The 14,021-nt window shown below is 43.1% G+C and overlaps 1 protein-coding gene across 2 annotated transcripts in view; it reads left to right on the top strand.

Moving 5' to 3' along the window:
- LOC134339415 (coiled-coil-helix-coiled-coil-helix domain-containing protein 5) overlaps positions 1 to 14,021 on the top strand; it is a 30,838-nt gene that overhangs the window by 3,354 nt on the left and 13,463 nt on the right. For both annotated transcript variants that reach the window (XM_063035885.1, XM_063035884.1), the window contains exon 2: positions 53 to 193. In XM_063035885.1, the coding sequence (XP_062891955.1) occupies positions 96 to 193 (98 nt within the window). In that variant the 5' untranslated portion in view covers positions 53 to 95. The remainder of the gene's footprint in view (positions 1 to 52; positions 194 to 14,021) is intronic.

Here is a 14,021-nt window from a genome sequence, read left to right as displayed (position 1 = left end):
CTTCCAAATAAAAAAAGATGTATATCTAATCTTTACTCTGTTTTAATGGCAGGCAAGCTGCTTTTGAGATAACCGCACGCTACTGTTCAAAAGAAATGGAGGCATATGGGGAATGTGTCACATTGAATCCATCTTCGTGGCAGAGGGACTGTCATCAGCTGAAAACCACAGTTGCACAGTGCACATCATCACAGTGAGTTTGATTAGGAGCAGCTAGATAATAATTGTTTGGGTCTCCAGTGAGTGAAGAGCATTGAAGGTCCAATTGAGGATCAGCTGGTTATGCCCAAGTCAATAATGAGAAGTCAACAGCACAAAACTTAGGTAGCTGCTGGGTGTGATGTTAAAACAAGGCCACTCCATTGAAATAGGAGTCTGCTATGTAGTAGAAGTCAAAAAAGTCAGTCTGTCCCGAGCCTTTGTGGCTCATCAGGCCAGTGCTTGTGCCGGTTTCTGTGTACGAGATTCCCCCCCCCCCGCCCCCCCCCCCGATACCACGCTAGTCTGTTAACCATCAGTTAATCTGCGAGGTTAACAGACCCAGCGTTCATCAGTACCCATTTTCAGCTGGGTGGACTGGAGCGGTGTGTGGTTAAGTGCCTTGCTCAAAGACACAACACGCTGCCTTGACCAAGACTCGAACCCACAACCTTCAGATCGTGCGCCCAATGCCCTAACCACTTGGCCACGTGACACACATGTAGTAGAAGGGTGAGGAAAATTTTTCACACTATCTAGGCCGATGCTTGGCCTTTATCACCATTTCTGTATATAACGTTTTTAAAAATCTGATCATCTTCACATTGCTGTTTTCACAGTTCACTGTGCTTAAATTGTTTATTGCATTTTCTGCATTGCAACAGTGACTAAATTATTAGAGAGCTGGTCATTGAAAGCACTTTATATAGAGTTTACAACTTAGCCCTTGGCACAAGCCGTTAAACTAAACCCTTTAGCTTTAAATTCCTCTGCAATGAGGAAAAGTTTTCTAATATCTATGCCATTCATAATTTTGTATTATACAGTATGTAGTTTGATATGTCACATGTACAATCCTGAGGTTAAGTTTCTTGTAGGCATTCACAGTAAATACAAGAAACAATATAATTATGAAAGACTTCCCCTAACAGGACAGACAAATAATCATGCAAAAGACCAACAAACTGCAAGTACAAAAAAAAGAAATAATATCAAGAACATGAGATGAAGAGTCCGTGAATGTGAATCCTTAGGTTGTGGAATCAGTTCAATGATGTACAAGAGCCTGAGAGTTGTAAGGTAATTGTTTCTGAACTTGATGGTGTGAGTCCTGAGGCTCCTGTAACAACTTTCTGCTGGCAGCAGCAAGAAGAGAGTATGGCCTGGATAGTGGGGGTCCTCGCCAATGGATGCTGCTTACGTGCAATAGCACTCTGTGTAGATGTGCTCAATGGTGGGGAGGGCTTTACCCATGATGAACTGATCCGTATCCACTACTTTTTGTAGGCTTTTCTGTTCAAGGGCATTGATGCAACTAATCAATATACTCTCCACCACACATCTCTAGAAGTTTGTGAAAGTTTTATACGACATTCCGAATCTTCACAAACTCCTACGGAAGCAGAGGCGCTGCCATGCTTTCTCCCTAATGGCACCTGCTTTCTACTGCCCTACGTACACAGCTAGCCACGGAGTTCAACAGCTTCTCAAAAACCACCTGAGCCAAAAGCTTTCTTCAGGGTTTTTAATGAGAAACCTTTTTGAAAAGGTACTGCTATTTCATGGGCAACTAAAGACTAGATGGAGATGGGTATCTTTCTTCCGTGTTTGCTTCGTCGAAATCCAAATTAACCAGTGCAGGAAATAATGTTAAAAAAAACTTTACGAACAGGAAATGATGTTTGTACAAAACAAACAGTGCCTCTAGAGACAGAACACTCCCGGCCTGACATCCATGTGTCAATTTAACTACTGAAACTTCTTAAAAGTCAAATGACCATTTCATTATGTCTTTGGCAAAGGAACGGACAGTCTCAAAGACTAGTATTGAATCAGTCTTACTGCACAGTTTTTAACCGTTCTCACTTCGAAAATGTCATCTTTGATGGTAATGGTAATGTCCGACCAGTGACGTGGTGCTCACCCAGAACGACGAATGGTTGGGGTACCTCTGAAGGGAGTCGTGCTCTCTTAATACATCCTCCAACTTGCTGTGTCACCTCAGAGTCAAGAAAGGGACAGAGCTCACTAAGGTAACTGGATTGGAAGATGGTCCTGCTTTGTGATGCACCGCACTTCCTCTGCATATACCTGTCTTTGAACAACAGGAAGGATTCTGACCGTTTCCTGATTCAGTTGCTCTCCAGCTTGCCTGTATTTGGTTGAGCAGAGGTACTAATGTAAGAGTGCTTGGTTTACTATCTTCTCTTTCATGCAGATACTATTCTCCCAGTGTCTGAAATGATTTGGGCATCCATTCTCCCAGACATTAGTCTTGCATGTGCTGGCAGTGGGTTGATGGGTTGATGATCCCCATCAAGATGACACAACCCAGGTCCAGTTGTTGGGCAGAAGGTGCATGGAACCAACCAGTACACGGTTCATGTATCATGTGCATGGATGGGGTCTCTACCAAGCAGTAGGAAAAGCTCAGCAGAAGAGTCACGGGAGAATCTTGTCAGCTATATCCTTAAGATGTGGATAACTGCTTGCAGCTTCAGGGGTTGGGATTTCATCCCTGCTGTTAGGAATATAGTCACACTCACTGAAGGTTGGCAAGGGTAAGAACACCTTCTCTCCTGTTGACTCCACAACAGATCCACTGACTCTTCTTCCAGAAATGTCTTGTGTCCTGGAACATGTCTTTAGAGTGTCTGAGCAGACTGAACCTTGCTAAATGTGTCAAAGAATGTTAACTTTACCAATGGCACATTGCTCTGATCATACAATACCTGGAGATTGCGGCGGCATTAGTAATGCTCTTTCAAAAATCACTAGATTCTGGAATGGTTCCGGAAAACTGGAAAATTGCAAATGTCATTCCATTGTTCAAGAAGGGAAAGAGCGGAAGGAAGTAAACTATAGAGCAGTTAGTCTGACCTCACAAGTTGGGAAGATGTTGGAGTCAATTATTAAGGATGAGGTCTCAGGGTACTTGGAGGCACGTCAAATAATTGCTCGTAGTCAGCATGGTTTCCTCAAGGGAAAATCTTGCCTGACAAATCTGTTGGAATTGTTTGAAGAAATAATAAGCAGGATAGACAAAGGAGAATTGGTTAATGTTGTGTACTTGGATTTTCAGAAGGCCTTTAACAAGGTGCCACACATGAGGCTGCTTAACAAGCTATGAGCCCTTGGTATTACCGAAAATATTCTAGCATTGATAAAGCAGTGGCAGAAGGCAAAGAGTGGGAATAAGGGGAGCATTTTCTGTTGGCTGGCAGTGACTAGTGGTGTTCCACATGGGTCTGTGTTGGGTTACTGATACTAATTCTTTTTATGTTGTATGTCAATGATTTGAATGATGGAATTGATGGCTTTGTTGCACAGTTTGCAAATGAAATGAAGACTGGAGGAGCAGGTAGTTTTGAGCAAGTAAAGAGGCTACAGAAGGACTTGGAAAGATTTGGACAATGGACAAAGAAATGGTAGATGGAAACAGTGTTGGGAAGTGCATGGTCACACACTTTGATAGAAGAAATGAAAGGTTGATTATTTTTTAAATGGAGAGAAAATACAAAAAACTGAGGCACAAAGGGACTTGGGAGTCCTGTGCAGGATTTCTAAGAGGTTAATTTGCAGGTTGAGACTGTGGTGAGGAAGACAAATGCAATGTTAGCATTCATTTCCAGAGAACTAGAATATAAAAAAAGGATGTAATGTTGCGACTGGTAAACCACTGGTGAGGCCCCGCTTGGAGCATTGTGAGCAGTTTTGTGCCTCTTATCTTCGAAAGGATGTGCTGAAACTGGAGATGGTTCAAAGGAGGTTCATAAAAATGATTCCAGGGTTGAATTGCTTGTTTTATGAGGAGCATTTAATGGCTCTAGGCCTGTATTCACTAGAATTCAGAAGAGTGAGAGGGGTGACCTCATTGAATGGTGAAAGGCCTTGATTGAGTGGATGTGGAGAGGATGTTTCCCATGGTGAAAGAGTCTAAGACAGAGGACACAGTCTCAGAATAGAGGGGCCCAATCACAAACAAGAGAAAATCTGCAATGCTGGAAATCCGAGCAATACACACAAAATACTAGAGGAACTCAGCAGGCCAGGCAGCGTCTATGGAAAAAGTACAGTTGATGTTTCGGGCATTTTAAAACCCATAACTTTGTTATCAATGTGCACTGCCCTAACCCTTGTTGCATGTAGCAGTATCTCCCCACCAAGCCACTTACAGCGAAGGTCTAGCTCTTCACTGGGTTTGAGACTTAGTCCTTCCACAGCACTACGGAAGAGATACTTCCAGGACAGGTAATTAGTAGGCACTTCGGCTTCTGCTAGAGCAGCCTGAGCTTTTCACTCTTCCCCCAAGTGCACTTAAAGCAGCCTGTACACACGCACCTTCCATGACTATACAAGCTTTCTCCAAGTCTATGTGAGCCTTCTCCATTTTGCATCTCAGCTTCTTGCTGCTTCAGCTCTGGCGTAAGCTCGTACTGCACCTATGCTAATCGTGGACTCCTTCAAGCAACGCGAAGACACAGCCGATGCACTGTATTCTGACCTAGTTCCTGGCGATCGATGTTGCTCAGGTTGGAAGCTGACATTCAGCTGTGTCTCCAATTGGCAGGCAAAGCCTTTGAAAACAAGTTATCTGTTCACTCTACTGACCTCATAGATCATTGTGTACGAAGCTGGACAGGGAGTTAAGTACTCTCTCAAAAAACACCCGAGTGGAAGCTTTCTAAAGGGTTTTCAATGAGAAAACATTTTTAAAAGACATTGCTTCAAATAAAGAATGGATGGAGGTAGATGTCTTTCTGCTCCAAGTTGAAATCCAAATTAATCCATGCAGGAAATGATGTAAAACAACAGATTACAAACAGGAAATGATGTTTGTACAAAGCAAACTGCATACAAAATGAATAGTGCCCCCTAAAGGCAGAGTATATGTGCTGGGACCAGGACTGATCCTCTGAAATTATAACATAGAGAAATTTAAATTTGATGACTCTTTTCACCTCTGATCGCCTGATGAGAACTGACACATGGACTTCTGGTTTCCTCCTCCTGAAGCCAATAATTAGTTCCTTGGTCTATCAGGTCCTATCTCAATTTTTATAGCAAAGAGAATCAAGTTAACTTATCCTATCTCTTCATAACTGCAAAGTTCCATCACAGGTAGCATCTCCTTCACATTCTTTTCAGTGCAATATATTATGATGTGGTGACCAGATCTGTAAAAATACTGACAGTATTAAGCTATGGCCTACCCCAGCTAATGAAGGGCACTATCCTATATGTCTTCATCATTTTTATCCACCTGTGCCGTCACTTACAAAAATTCATGGATTTATACACCAAGGTCTCTATTTCTCATTACTCATTTGGCCCCTACCATTCACTGCGTCTGTCCTTCCTGTATTAGACATTCAAACAAAAATATCACCTCACTGGACGAGGATTACTTTTCACCTGCTATTCTGTGGCAAGGGTTTCCAACCTTTTTTATGCCGTGGACTAATACCATTAGTCATCTGGAAAGAAATGGATCCATCAGGCAGATGCAGCATGGATTCAGCAAAGGCAGGTCCTGTTTGACAAACTTACTGGAGTTCTTTGAGGGTATAACAAGCGCAGTGGATAGAAGACAACAGATGGGCGATACTTACTTAGATTGCCAGAAGATGTTCGATAAAGTGTTGCATAAAAGACTTAGATTATGAGAACACTCAGTCCTCTTTTATTGTCATTTGGAAATGCATACATGCATTAAAAAATGACACAATGTTTCTCCAGAGTGATATCACAGAAAACAGGACAAACCAAAGACTAACACTGACAGAACCACGTAATTATAACATATAGTTACAGCAGTGCAAAGCAATACCGTAATTTGATGAAGAACAAACCATGGGCATGGTTAAAAAAAAAAGTCTCAAAGTCCCCGAGTCGATTGACTCCCGAGTCCCGAATAGCAGGCGGCAAAAGGGAGAAACTCCCTGCCATAAACCTCCAGGCACCGTCAACTTGCCGATGCCTTGGAAGCAGCCGACACTGAGTCCGTCCATCCGAAAACTTCGAGCCTCCAACCAGCCCCTCCAATACAGCCTCCTGAGCGCCATCCTCTGCCGAGCGCCTTCAACCTCGCCCCGGCCGCCGAAACAAGCAAAGCCGAGGATTCGGGGCCTTCTGCTCCGGAGATTCCGGTTACCACACAGTAGCAGCGGCAGTGAAGCAGGCATTTCAGAAGTTTCTCCAGATGTTCCTCCATACTCTCACGTCTGTCTCCATCAAATCAGAATTGTGCACGGTACTCTACTTGACAGATTACAGATATCATTCACCCGAGAGGCCGCGCGCGCTGCTGTTGCACCGCCATCTTCTCCTCCTCCCTTAACCATAAGATAAGAATGTATCGAGTTGGGGGCGATGTATTAGCATGGATAGAGAACTGGTTAACCAATAGAAAGTAGTGAGTTGGGATACATGGTGTTTCTCTGGTTGGCAATCAATAGTAAGCGGTGTGCTGTAGGGGTTAGTGCTGGGCCCATAACTGTTCACGATATGCATTAGCGATCTTGAAAAGGGGACCGAGTGTAGTGCTTCTAAGCTAATGACACTGAACTGAGTGGAAAAGCAAATTGTGCAAGGGATATGGAGAGTCTGCAGAGGGATATAAATAGGTTAAGTGAGTGGGCAAGGGTCTGAAATTGCAGCATGCTGCTAAGCAGAAGGACTTGGGAGTGCTTGTGCATGAATCACAAAGGGTTGGTTTGCAGGTGCAGCAGGCTATCAAAAAGGTAAATGGAAGGTTGGCCTTCACTGCTGGAGGGATTGAATTTGAGAGCAGGGAGGTTATCCTGCAACTGTACAGGGTACTGGTGAGGCTGCATCTGTGTGCAGTTCTGGTCTCCTTACTTGAGGAAGGATTTACTGGCTTTGGAGGCGATGCAGAGGAGGTTCACCAGCTTGATTCCAGAGATGAGGGGCTTAGATTATGAGGAGAGCTTGAGTCGACTGGGACAGGACTCACTGGAATTCAGAAGGACGAGAGGAGATCTTATAGAAACATATAAAATGATGAAAGGGATAGATAAGACAGAGGCAGGAAAGTTGTTTCCAGTGGTAGGTGAGACTAGAACTAGGGACATAGCCTCAAGATTCGGGGGAGCAAATTTAGGATGGAGATGAGGAGGAACAGCTTTCCCACGGAGTGGTGAATTTGGAAATCTCTGCTCAATGAAGCAGTAGAGGCTACCTCAGTAAATATACTTAAGTCAAGATTGGATAGATTTTTGCATAGTAGTGGAATTAAGGGTTATGGGGAAAAGGCAGGTAGGTAGAAATGAGTTCATGGTCAGATCAGCCATGATCTTATTGAATGGCGGAGCAGGTTCGACCTGCCAGATGGCCTACTCCTGCTCCTATTTCTTATGTTATGTTCATTAAGCAAGGGTCCTGCCTAGGTTCTACCTGTCTTGTCACCCCATAGCCTATAACTGTCTAACTCAGTATCAGCAACAGCACCACCAATTCTGATGTCATCTGCAGACTTACTAATCATACCTCCTCCATTCTCACCCAGACAGTTAAAGTTCATTACAAACAACAGTATCCCATCAGTATCACCGTCTCTTGGAGATACCTCTGAGCACAGGCTTCAAATCATAGAAACAACCCTGTATCATCATCAGTAAATGAAAATCAATGATGTGCCAATGCTGGAAATGTGAAATAAAATCAGAAAATGCTGAAAAACGTGGCCCATCATGCAGGTTCAGTGGAAAGAGAAGCAGTTAATGCAGGGGTTTCCAAACTGGGGTGCATGGACCCCTTGCTTAATGGTATCAGACCATGGCATAAAAGAAGTGTGGGAACCCCTGAGTTAATGGGTCAAGTTTGGGACCTTTTATCAGAAAAGAAAGAGTGAATATGGGGGAGTGCAAAGGATGGAATTAAGGAAATATATTTGATAAGATGAAATAATTAGGCTATTTAACCTGATGCTGAGAACATGGGATAGAGAAGGCAAGTGATATTTCATAGACTTCCTTTGCTTTCCTAATCTATTTTAAAGTACCTAAAAGATCTCTCCTGTTTTCAATTCTATATCCTTTTTAATCCAGCCCTCAATATTCCTTGATATCCAAGCTTCCTCCACTATCACCTTCTACCTCCTGTTACAAAGTAAATTTTGATCCAATTTGTTAAATTGCTCTTGATCCAATGGACTCTCACCATCTGGACTGGTTTCTAATCTTAAACCTTGTTGGAGGACTTGTTCAAGAGAAATTAAGTTTGCAAAAGTGCACATACCTCATCAATTTACTTGGTTAACTCTTGGCAAAAGTGAAACTTTTCAGACAGAATCTACCCCTAAAATTGTCACGCTGACTCTTTTTGATTAACCCAAGTGTAGAGTGATCTTCTCTAAAAGTTCTTCCAAAAAACTTTCCTCCCACTGGTTAGACCTTAGTTATTTGGCTTATCCCTACTGCTCATCTTGATTAGATGTACCATATTTGCTGTCCTCACTGACATCTAACATTCAGTAAAGATTTAAAAATCCCTGCCAGAGATCCAGCATTCTCCTTCCTTGCGTTCCAAAGTTCAAAGTAAATTTATTATCAAAATACATGTATGTCACCATATACAACCCTGAGATTCATTTCTTGCAGGCATTTACAGGAAAATAAAGAAATAAATAGCTTATAAAAAGCCATTCGTAACAAACAACTGATGTGCAAAAGAAGACAAATTGTGCAACTCTTAAATAAATGTAGATAATACTGAAGAAGTGAATAGAAAATACTGATGTGTGTTATCACAGCCTGGGATGCATCACTGGGAATTTATTCACAGAGACATCTAACACTTGCTCCTTTTATGATAACGTGTTCCAGAATTTCACATGTCCCTCCATAAATTTGCCTGTTACACATTTTTTTTCTTAGTAAACTGAAGTATTCATCTTTTTAACCTTATCTGTGACTAAGTATATACAGATTTCCACTTTGGTCCCTGTTTGTCCTCTTATCTGCAATGTATTCTTTGGGATGTTTCTTAATCTCATTTGCAGGTAGTATTTCAGATCTCTTCTGTACCTTCCTAACTTCTTTCTAAAGTAACCTTCTGTACATTTTACCCTGTAGGGACTCCTTAATTTCATTAGGCAGAATTCACCCAGACTGTTAAATGGTTAAGCTTGCCATGTATGTTACGTGTTACATTGTACACCACTCTGTTTTGGGCGTGGGGTTTTTTTCTTATATATACAATGTCGCCATTTGTTTGCTGTGGGAATAAAGTGTATGTTAGAAGTAATTACACTCATGTCGATTTTTGTCGACACTCCTACAACTCCCTTGAAGGCTCTCTCCTACTTTTCGATCCTTAATACCTGCCAAGTATTTCCTTTCTTTTTATTTATTCCTCAATGCTCTTTGATGTTAAGGGTCCCTTGAGATTGCTGTTCATATCTTTCACCCTTATAGGAGCATACTGGCCCCAAACTTGCATGACTCCTCCTTATACAGTGAGGACCTACTGGAAAGTAGTTGCTCTCATTCTGCTTATGCTGGCTCCTGTGTTGTGTTGGTGAAATTGGCCCCTCACCCATTCCATGATCCTAATCTCTAGACCATCCTTACCTCCTTCCGTAACTACCTTGAAGCTTAAAGATATGGTCACTGTCTTCAAAATACTCTCACTTGACATTCCAGCCACTCGCCTGACTATATTTCTTAATATTATGCTGCTCCATACTAGTTCAAGGGTTGGCCTGTGGCCAAGTGGTTAAGGCATTGGTCTAGTGATCTGAAGGTCGCTAGTTCGAGCCTCAGCTGGAGGCAGCGTGTTGTGTCCTTGAGCAAGGCACTTAACCACACATTGCTCTGCGATGACACCAGTGCCAAGCTGTATTGGCCCTAGTGCCCTTCCCTTGGACAACATCGGTGGTGTGGAGAGGGGAGACTTGCAGCTTGGGCAACTGCCGGTCTTCCATACAACCTTGCCTAGGCCTGCGCCCTGGAAACCTTCCAAGGCGCAAATCCATGGTCTCACGAGACTAACAGATGCCTATAGAACTAGTTAAAAAATTGATGCAGTTTATAAACTCTGTTCCCCTTCTGAGCCTTACACGCTATGGTGAGCCCAGTCAACACTGGGGAGATTGAAATCCCCTATTAATCTTACAGCATTCTCTGATGTATCTTCTGTTGGCCTATAGAAGGACTATAGCATAACTCTAGCAAAGTGATTGCACCCTGCTTTGTTCCTCAACTATTCATACTACCGTATTAGTAGAGCTGCCAGGATATTCTACTGAATTTCTGCGGTGATGGACTTCTTAATCAATATTACAATGCCGCCCCATACATATCCAAGCCTCACTCACCCATTGTGTCTGGAATGTTAAGTTGTCAAGCCTGCCCTCTTTCCAGCTGTGTCTGTGTAGCAACATTAACATGTTCCCATCTGTCAAACTACACTCCTAAATTACACACACAAAATGCCAGAGGAACTCAGCAGGTCAGGCAGCATGTATGGAAATGAATAAACAGTTTACCTTTTGGATTGAGACCCTTCTTCATGACTGGAAAGGAATGGGAAAGACTCCAGAATAAAAAATGTGGGGAGGGGAAGGAGGAGAGCTGGAAGGTGATGGATGAAGCCAGGTGGGTGGGAGAGATAAAGGACTTGAGAGGAAGGAGCCTGATAGGAGAGGAGAGTGGACCATAGGAAAAGGGAAGGAGGAGGGGAACCAGAGGGAGGTGAGAAGAGGGAAGAGGCTAGAGTGGGGAATAGAAGAAGAGGGGAGGGGGAGGTTTTTTTCCCTCAAAGTTCTACCATTCTAGTTGGACTACTTGCATTTAAATGCAGTTTAGCCTTGCATTCCTCCAATGCCTTATCATGCCCACGTCTGCTCTGCCTCTGGGGATGACATGGTTGACCACATATAATTGACTACGTCTACCCTGCGTCCCATTTCTCTGCCAAATTGATTAAAACCCTTCCTAACAGCACTTGTTAACTTTTCTGTAAGGTTGTTGGAATTGTTGTTCCGAATCAGTCCCAGTGCCCTCTCTCCTATACTATCCATTCAACCATGCATTCATCTGATCTTCCCTCCTAATAGTCACTGCAGCACCACAAGTAATCTAGGGATTAGATAACCTTACAGCTCCTGCTCTTTAAATTCTAGCCTGGCTCCCTAACTTTATGTTGCAGGGCTTTTTCCCCTCTTTGAGCTTAGTCCCAAGATGGATCACAACCTCTGCCTGTTTACCCTAACCCGTTGGTGTGCTCTGCAACCATTCTCTGACATGAGAGGTTACACGTTATCCTGGATTCATGAACACAGAAATACCTATCCATTCTCCTCGGATTGTAGCACATCTTTTGTGATGATTGCTTCACAATTTAGGTAAAGGCAGTCAGAGAAGGAATAGGTGACTACCAGGCAGGAGATGAGAGGCAGGCAGTCCTGAAAACCTCAGATTTCCTTTCTCTCCAATATTCCCTCCATGTTGGAAAATGGTGGGTGTTAATGTATCCTTGACAAGCCCAGCCAGGGTCCATGGACACTGGTAGTAAGGATAAGGCACTTTAGTTATAGAAACATAGAAACATAGAAAATAGGTGCAGGAGTAGGCCATTCGGCCCTTCGAGCCTGCACCGCCATTTATTATGATCATGGCTGATCATCCAACTCAGAACCCCACCCCAGCCTTCCCTCCATACTCCCTGATCCCCGTAGCCACAAGGGCCATATCTAACTCCCTCTTAAATATAGCCAATGAACTGGCCTCAACTGTTTCCTGTGGCAGAGAATTCCACAGATTCACCACTCTCTGTGTGAAGAAGTTTTTCCTAATCTCGATCCTAAAACTTCCCTTTTATCCTCAAACTGTGACCCCTTGTTCTGGATTTCCCCAACATCGGGAACAATCTTCCTGCATCTAGCCTGTCCAATCCCTTTAGGATTTTATACGTTTCAATCAGATCCCCCCTCAATCTTCTAAATTCCAACGAGTACAAGCCCAGTTCATCCAGTCTTTCTTCATATGAAAATCCTGCCATCCCAGGAATCAATCTGGTGAACCTTCTTTGTACTCCCTCTATGGCAAGGATGTCTTTCCTCAGATTAGGGGACCAAAACTGCACACAATACTCCAGGTGTGGTCTCACCAAGGCCTTGTACAACTGCAGTAGTACCTCCCTGCTCCTGTACTCGAATCCTCTCGCTATAAATGCCAGCATACCATTCGCCTTTTTCACCGCCTGCTGTACCTGCATGCCCACTTTCAATGACTGGTGTATAATGACACCCAGGTCTCGTTGCACCTCCCCTTTTCCTAATCGGCCACCATTCAGATAATAATCTGTTTTCCTATTTTTGCCACCAAAGTGGATAACTTCACGTTTATCCACATTAAATTGCATCTGCCCTGAATTTGCCCACTCACTCAACCTATCCAAGTCACTCTGCATCCTCTTAGCATCCTCCTCACAGCTAACACTGCCACCCAGCTTCGTGTCATCTGAAAACTTGGAGATGCTGCATTTAATTCCCTCATCCAAGTCATTAATATATATTGTAAACAACTGGGGTCCCAGCACTGAGCCTTGCGGTACCCCACTAGTCACCGCCTGCCATTCTGAAAAGGTCCCGTTTATTCCCACTCTTTGCTTCCTGTCTGCTAACCAATTCTCCATCCACATCAATACCTTACCCCCAATACCGTGTGCTTTAAGTTTGCACACTAATCTCCCGTGTGGGACCTTGTCAAAAGCCTTTTGAAAATCCAAATATACCACATCCACTGGTTCTCCCCTATCCACTCTACTAGTTACATCCTCAAAAAATTCTATGAGATTCGTCAGACATGATTTTCCTTTCACAAATCCATGCTGACTTTGTCCGATGATTTCACCGCTTTCCAAATGTGCTGTTATCACATCTTTGATAACTGACTCCAGCAGTTTCCCCACCACCGACGTTAGGCTAACCAGTCTATAATTCCCCGGTTTCTCTCTCCCTCCTTTTTTAAAAAGTGGGGTTACATTAGCCACCCTCCAATCCTCAGGAACTAGTCCAGAATCTAACGAGTTTTGAAAAATTATCACTAATGCATCCACTATTTCTTGGGCTACTTCCTTAAGCACTCTAGGATGCAGACCATCTGGCCCTGGGGATTTATCTGCCTTTAATCCCTTCAATTTACCTAACACCACTTCCCTACTAACATGTATTTCGCTCAGTTCCTCCATCTCACTGGACCCTCTGTCCCCTACTATTTCTGGAAGATTATTTATGTCCTCCTTAGTGAAGACAGAACCAAAGTAATTATTCAATTGGTCTGCCATGTCCTTGCTCCCCATAATCAATTCACCTGTTTCTGTTTGCAGGGGACCTACATTTGTCTTTACCAGTCTTTTCCTTTTTACATATCTATAAAAGCTTTTACAGTCAGTTTTTATGTTCCTTGCCGGTTTTCTCTCATAATCTTTTTTCCCCTTCCGAATTAAGCCCTTTGTCCTCCTCTGCTAAACTCTGAATTTCTCCCAGTCCTCAGGTAAGCCACTTTCTCTGGCTAATTTGTATGCTACTTCTTTGGAATTGATACTATCCCTAATTTCTCTTGTCAGCCACGGGTGCACTACCTTCCTTGTTTTATTCTTTTGCCAAACTGGGATGAACAATTGTTGTAGTTCATCCATGCAACCTTTAAATGCTTGCCATTGCATATCCACCGTCAATCCTTTAAGTGTCATTTGCCAGTCTATCTTAGCTAATTCACGTCTCATACCTTCAAAGTTACCCCTCTTTAAGTTCAGAACCTTTGTTTCTGAATTAACTATGTCACTCTCCATCTTAA

The sequence above is a fragment of the Mobula hypostoma genome, chromosome 29 (assembly GCF_963921235.1).
Source record: "Mobula hypostoma chromosome 29, sMobHyp1.1, whole genome shotgun sequence".
Classification (NCBI taxonomy): Eukaryota; Metazoa; Chordata; class Chondrichthyes; order Myliobatiformes; family Myliobatidae; genus Mobula; species Mobula hypostoma.
This window is presented reverse-complemented; position numbering and strand designations above follow the sequence as displayed.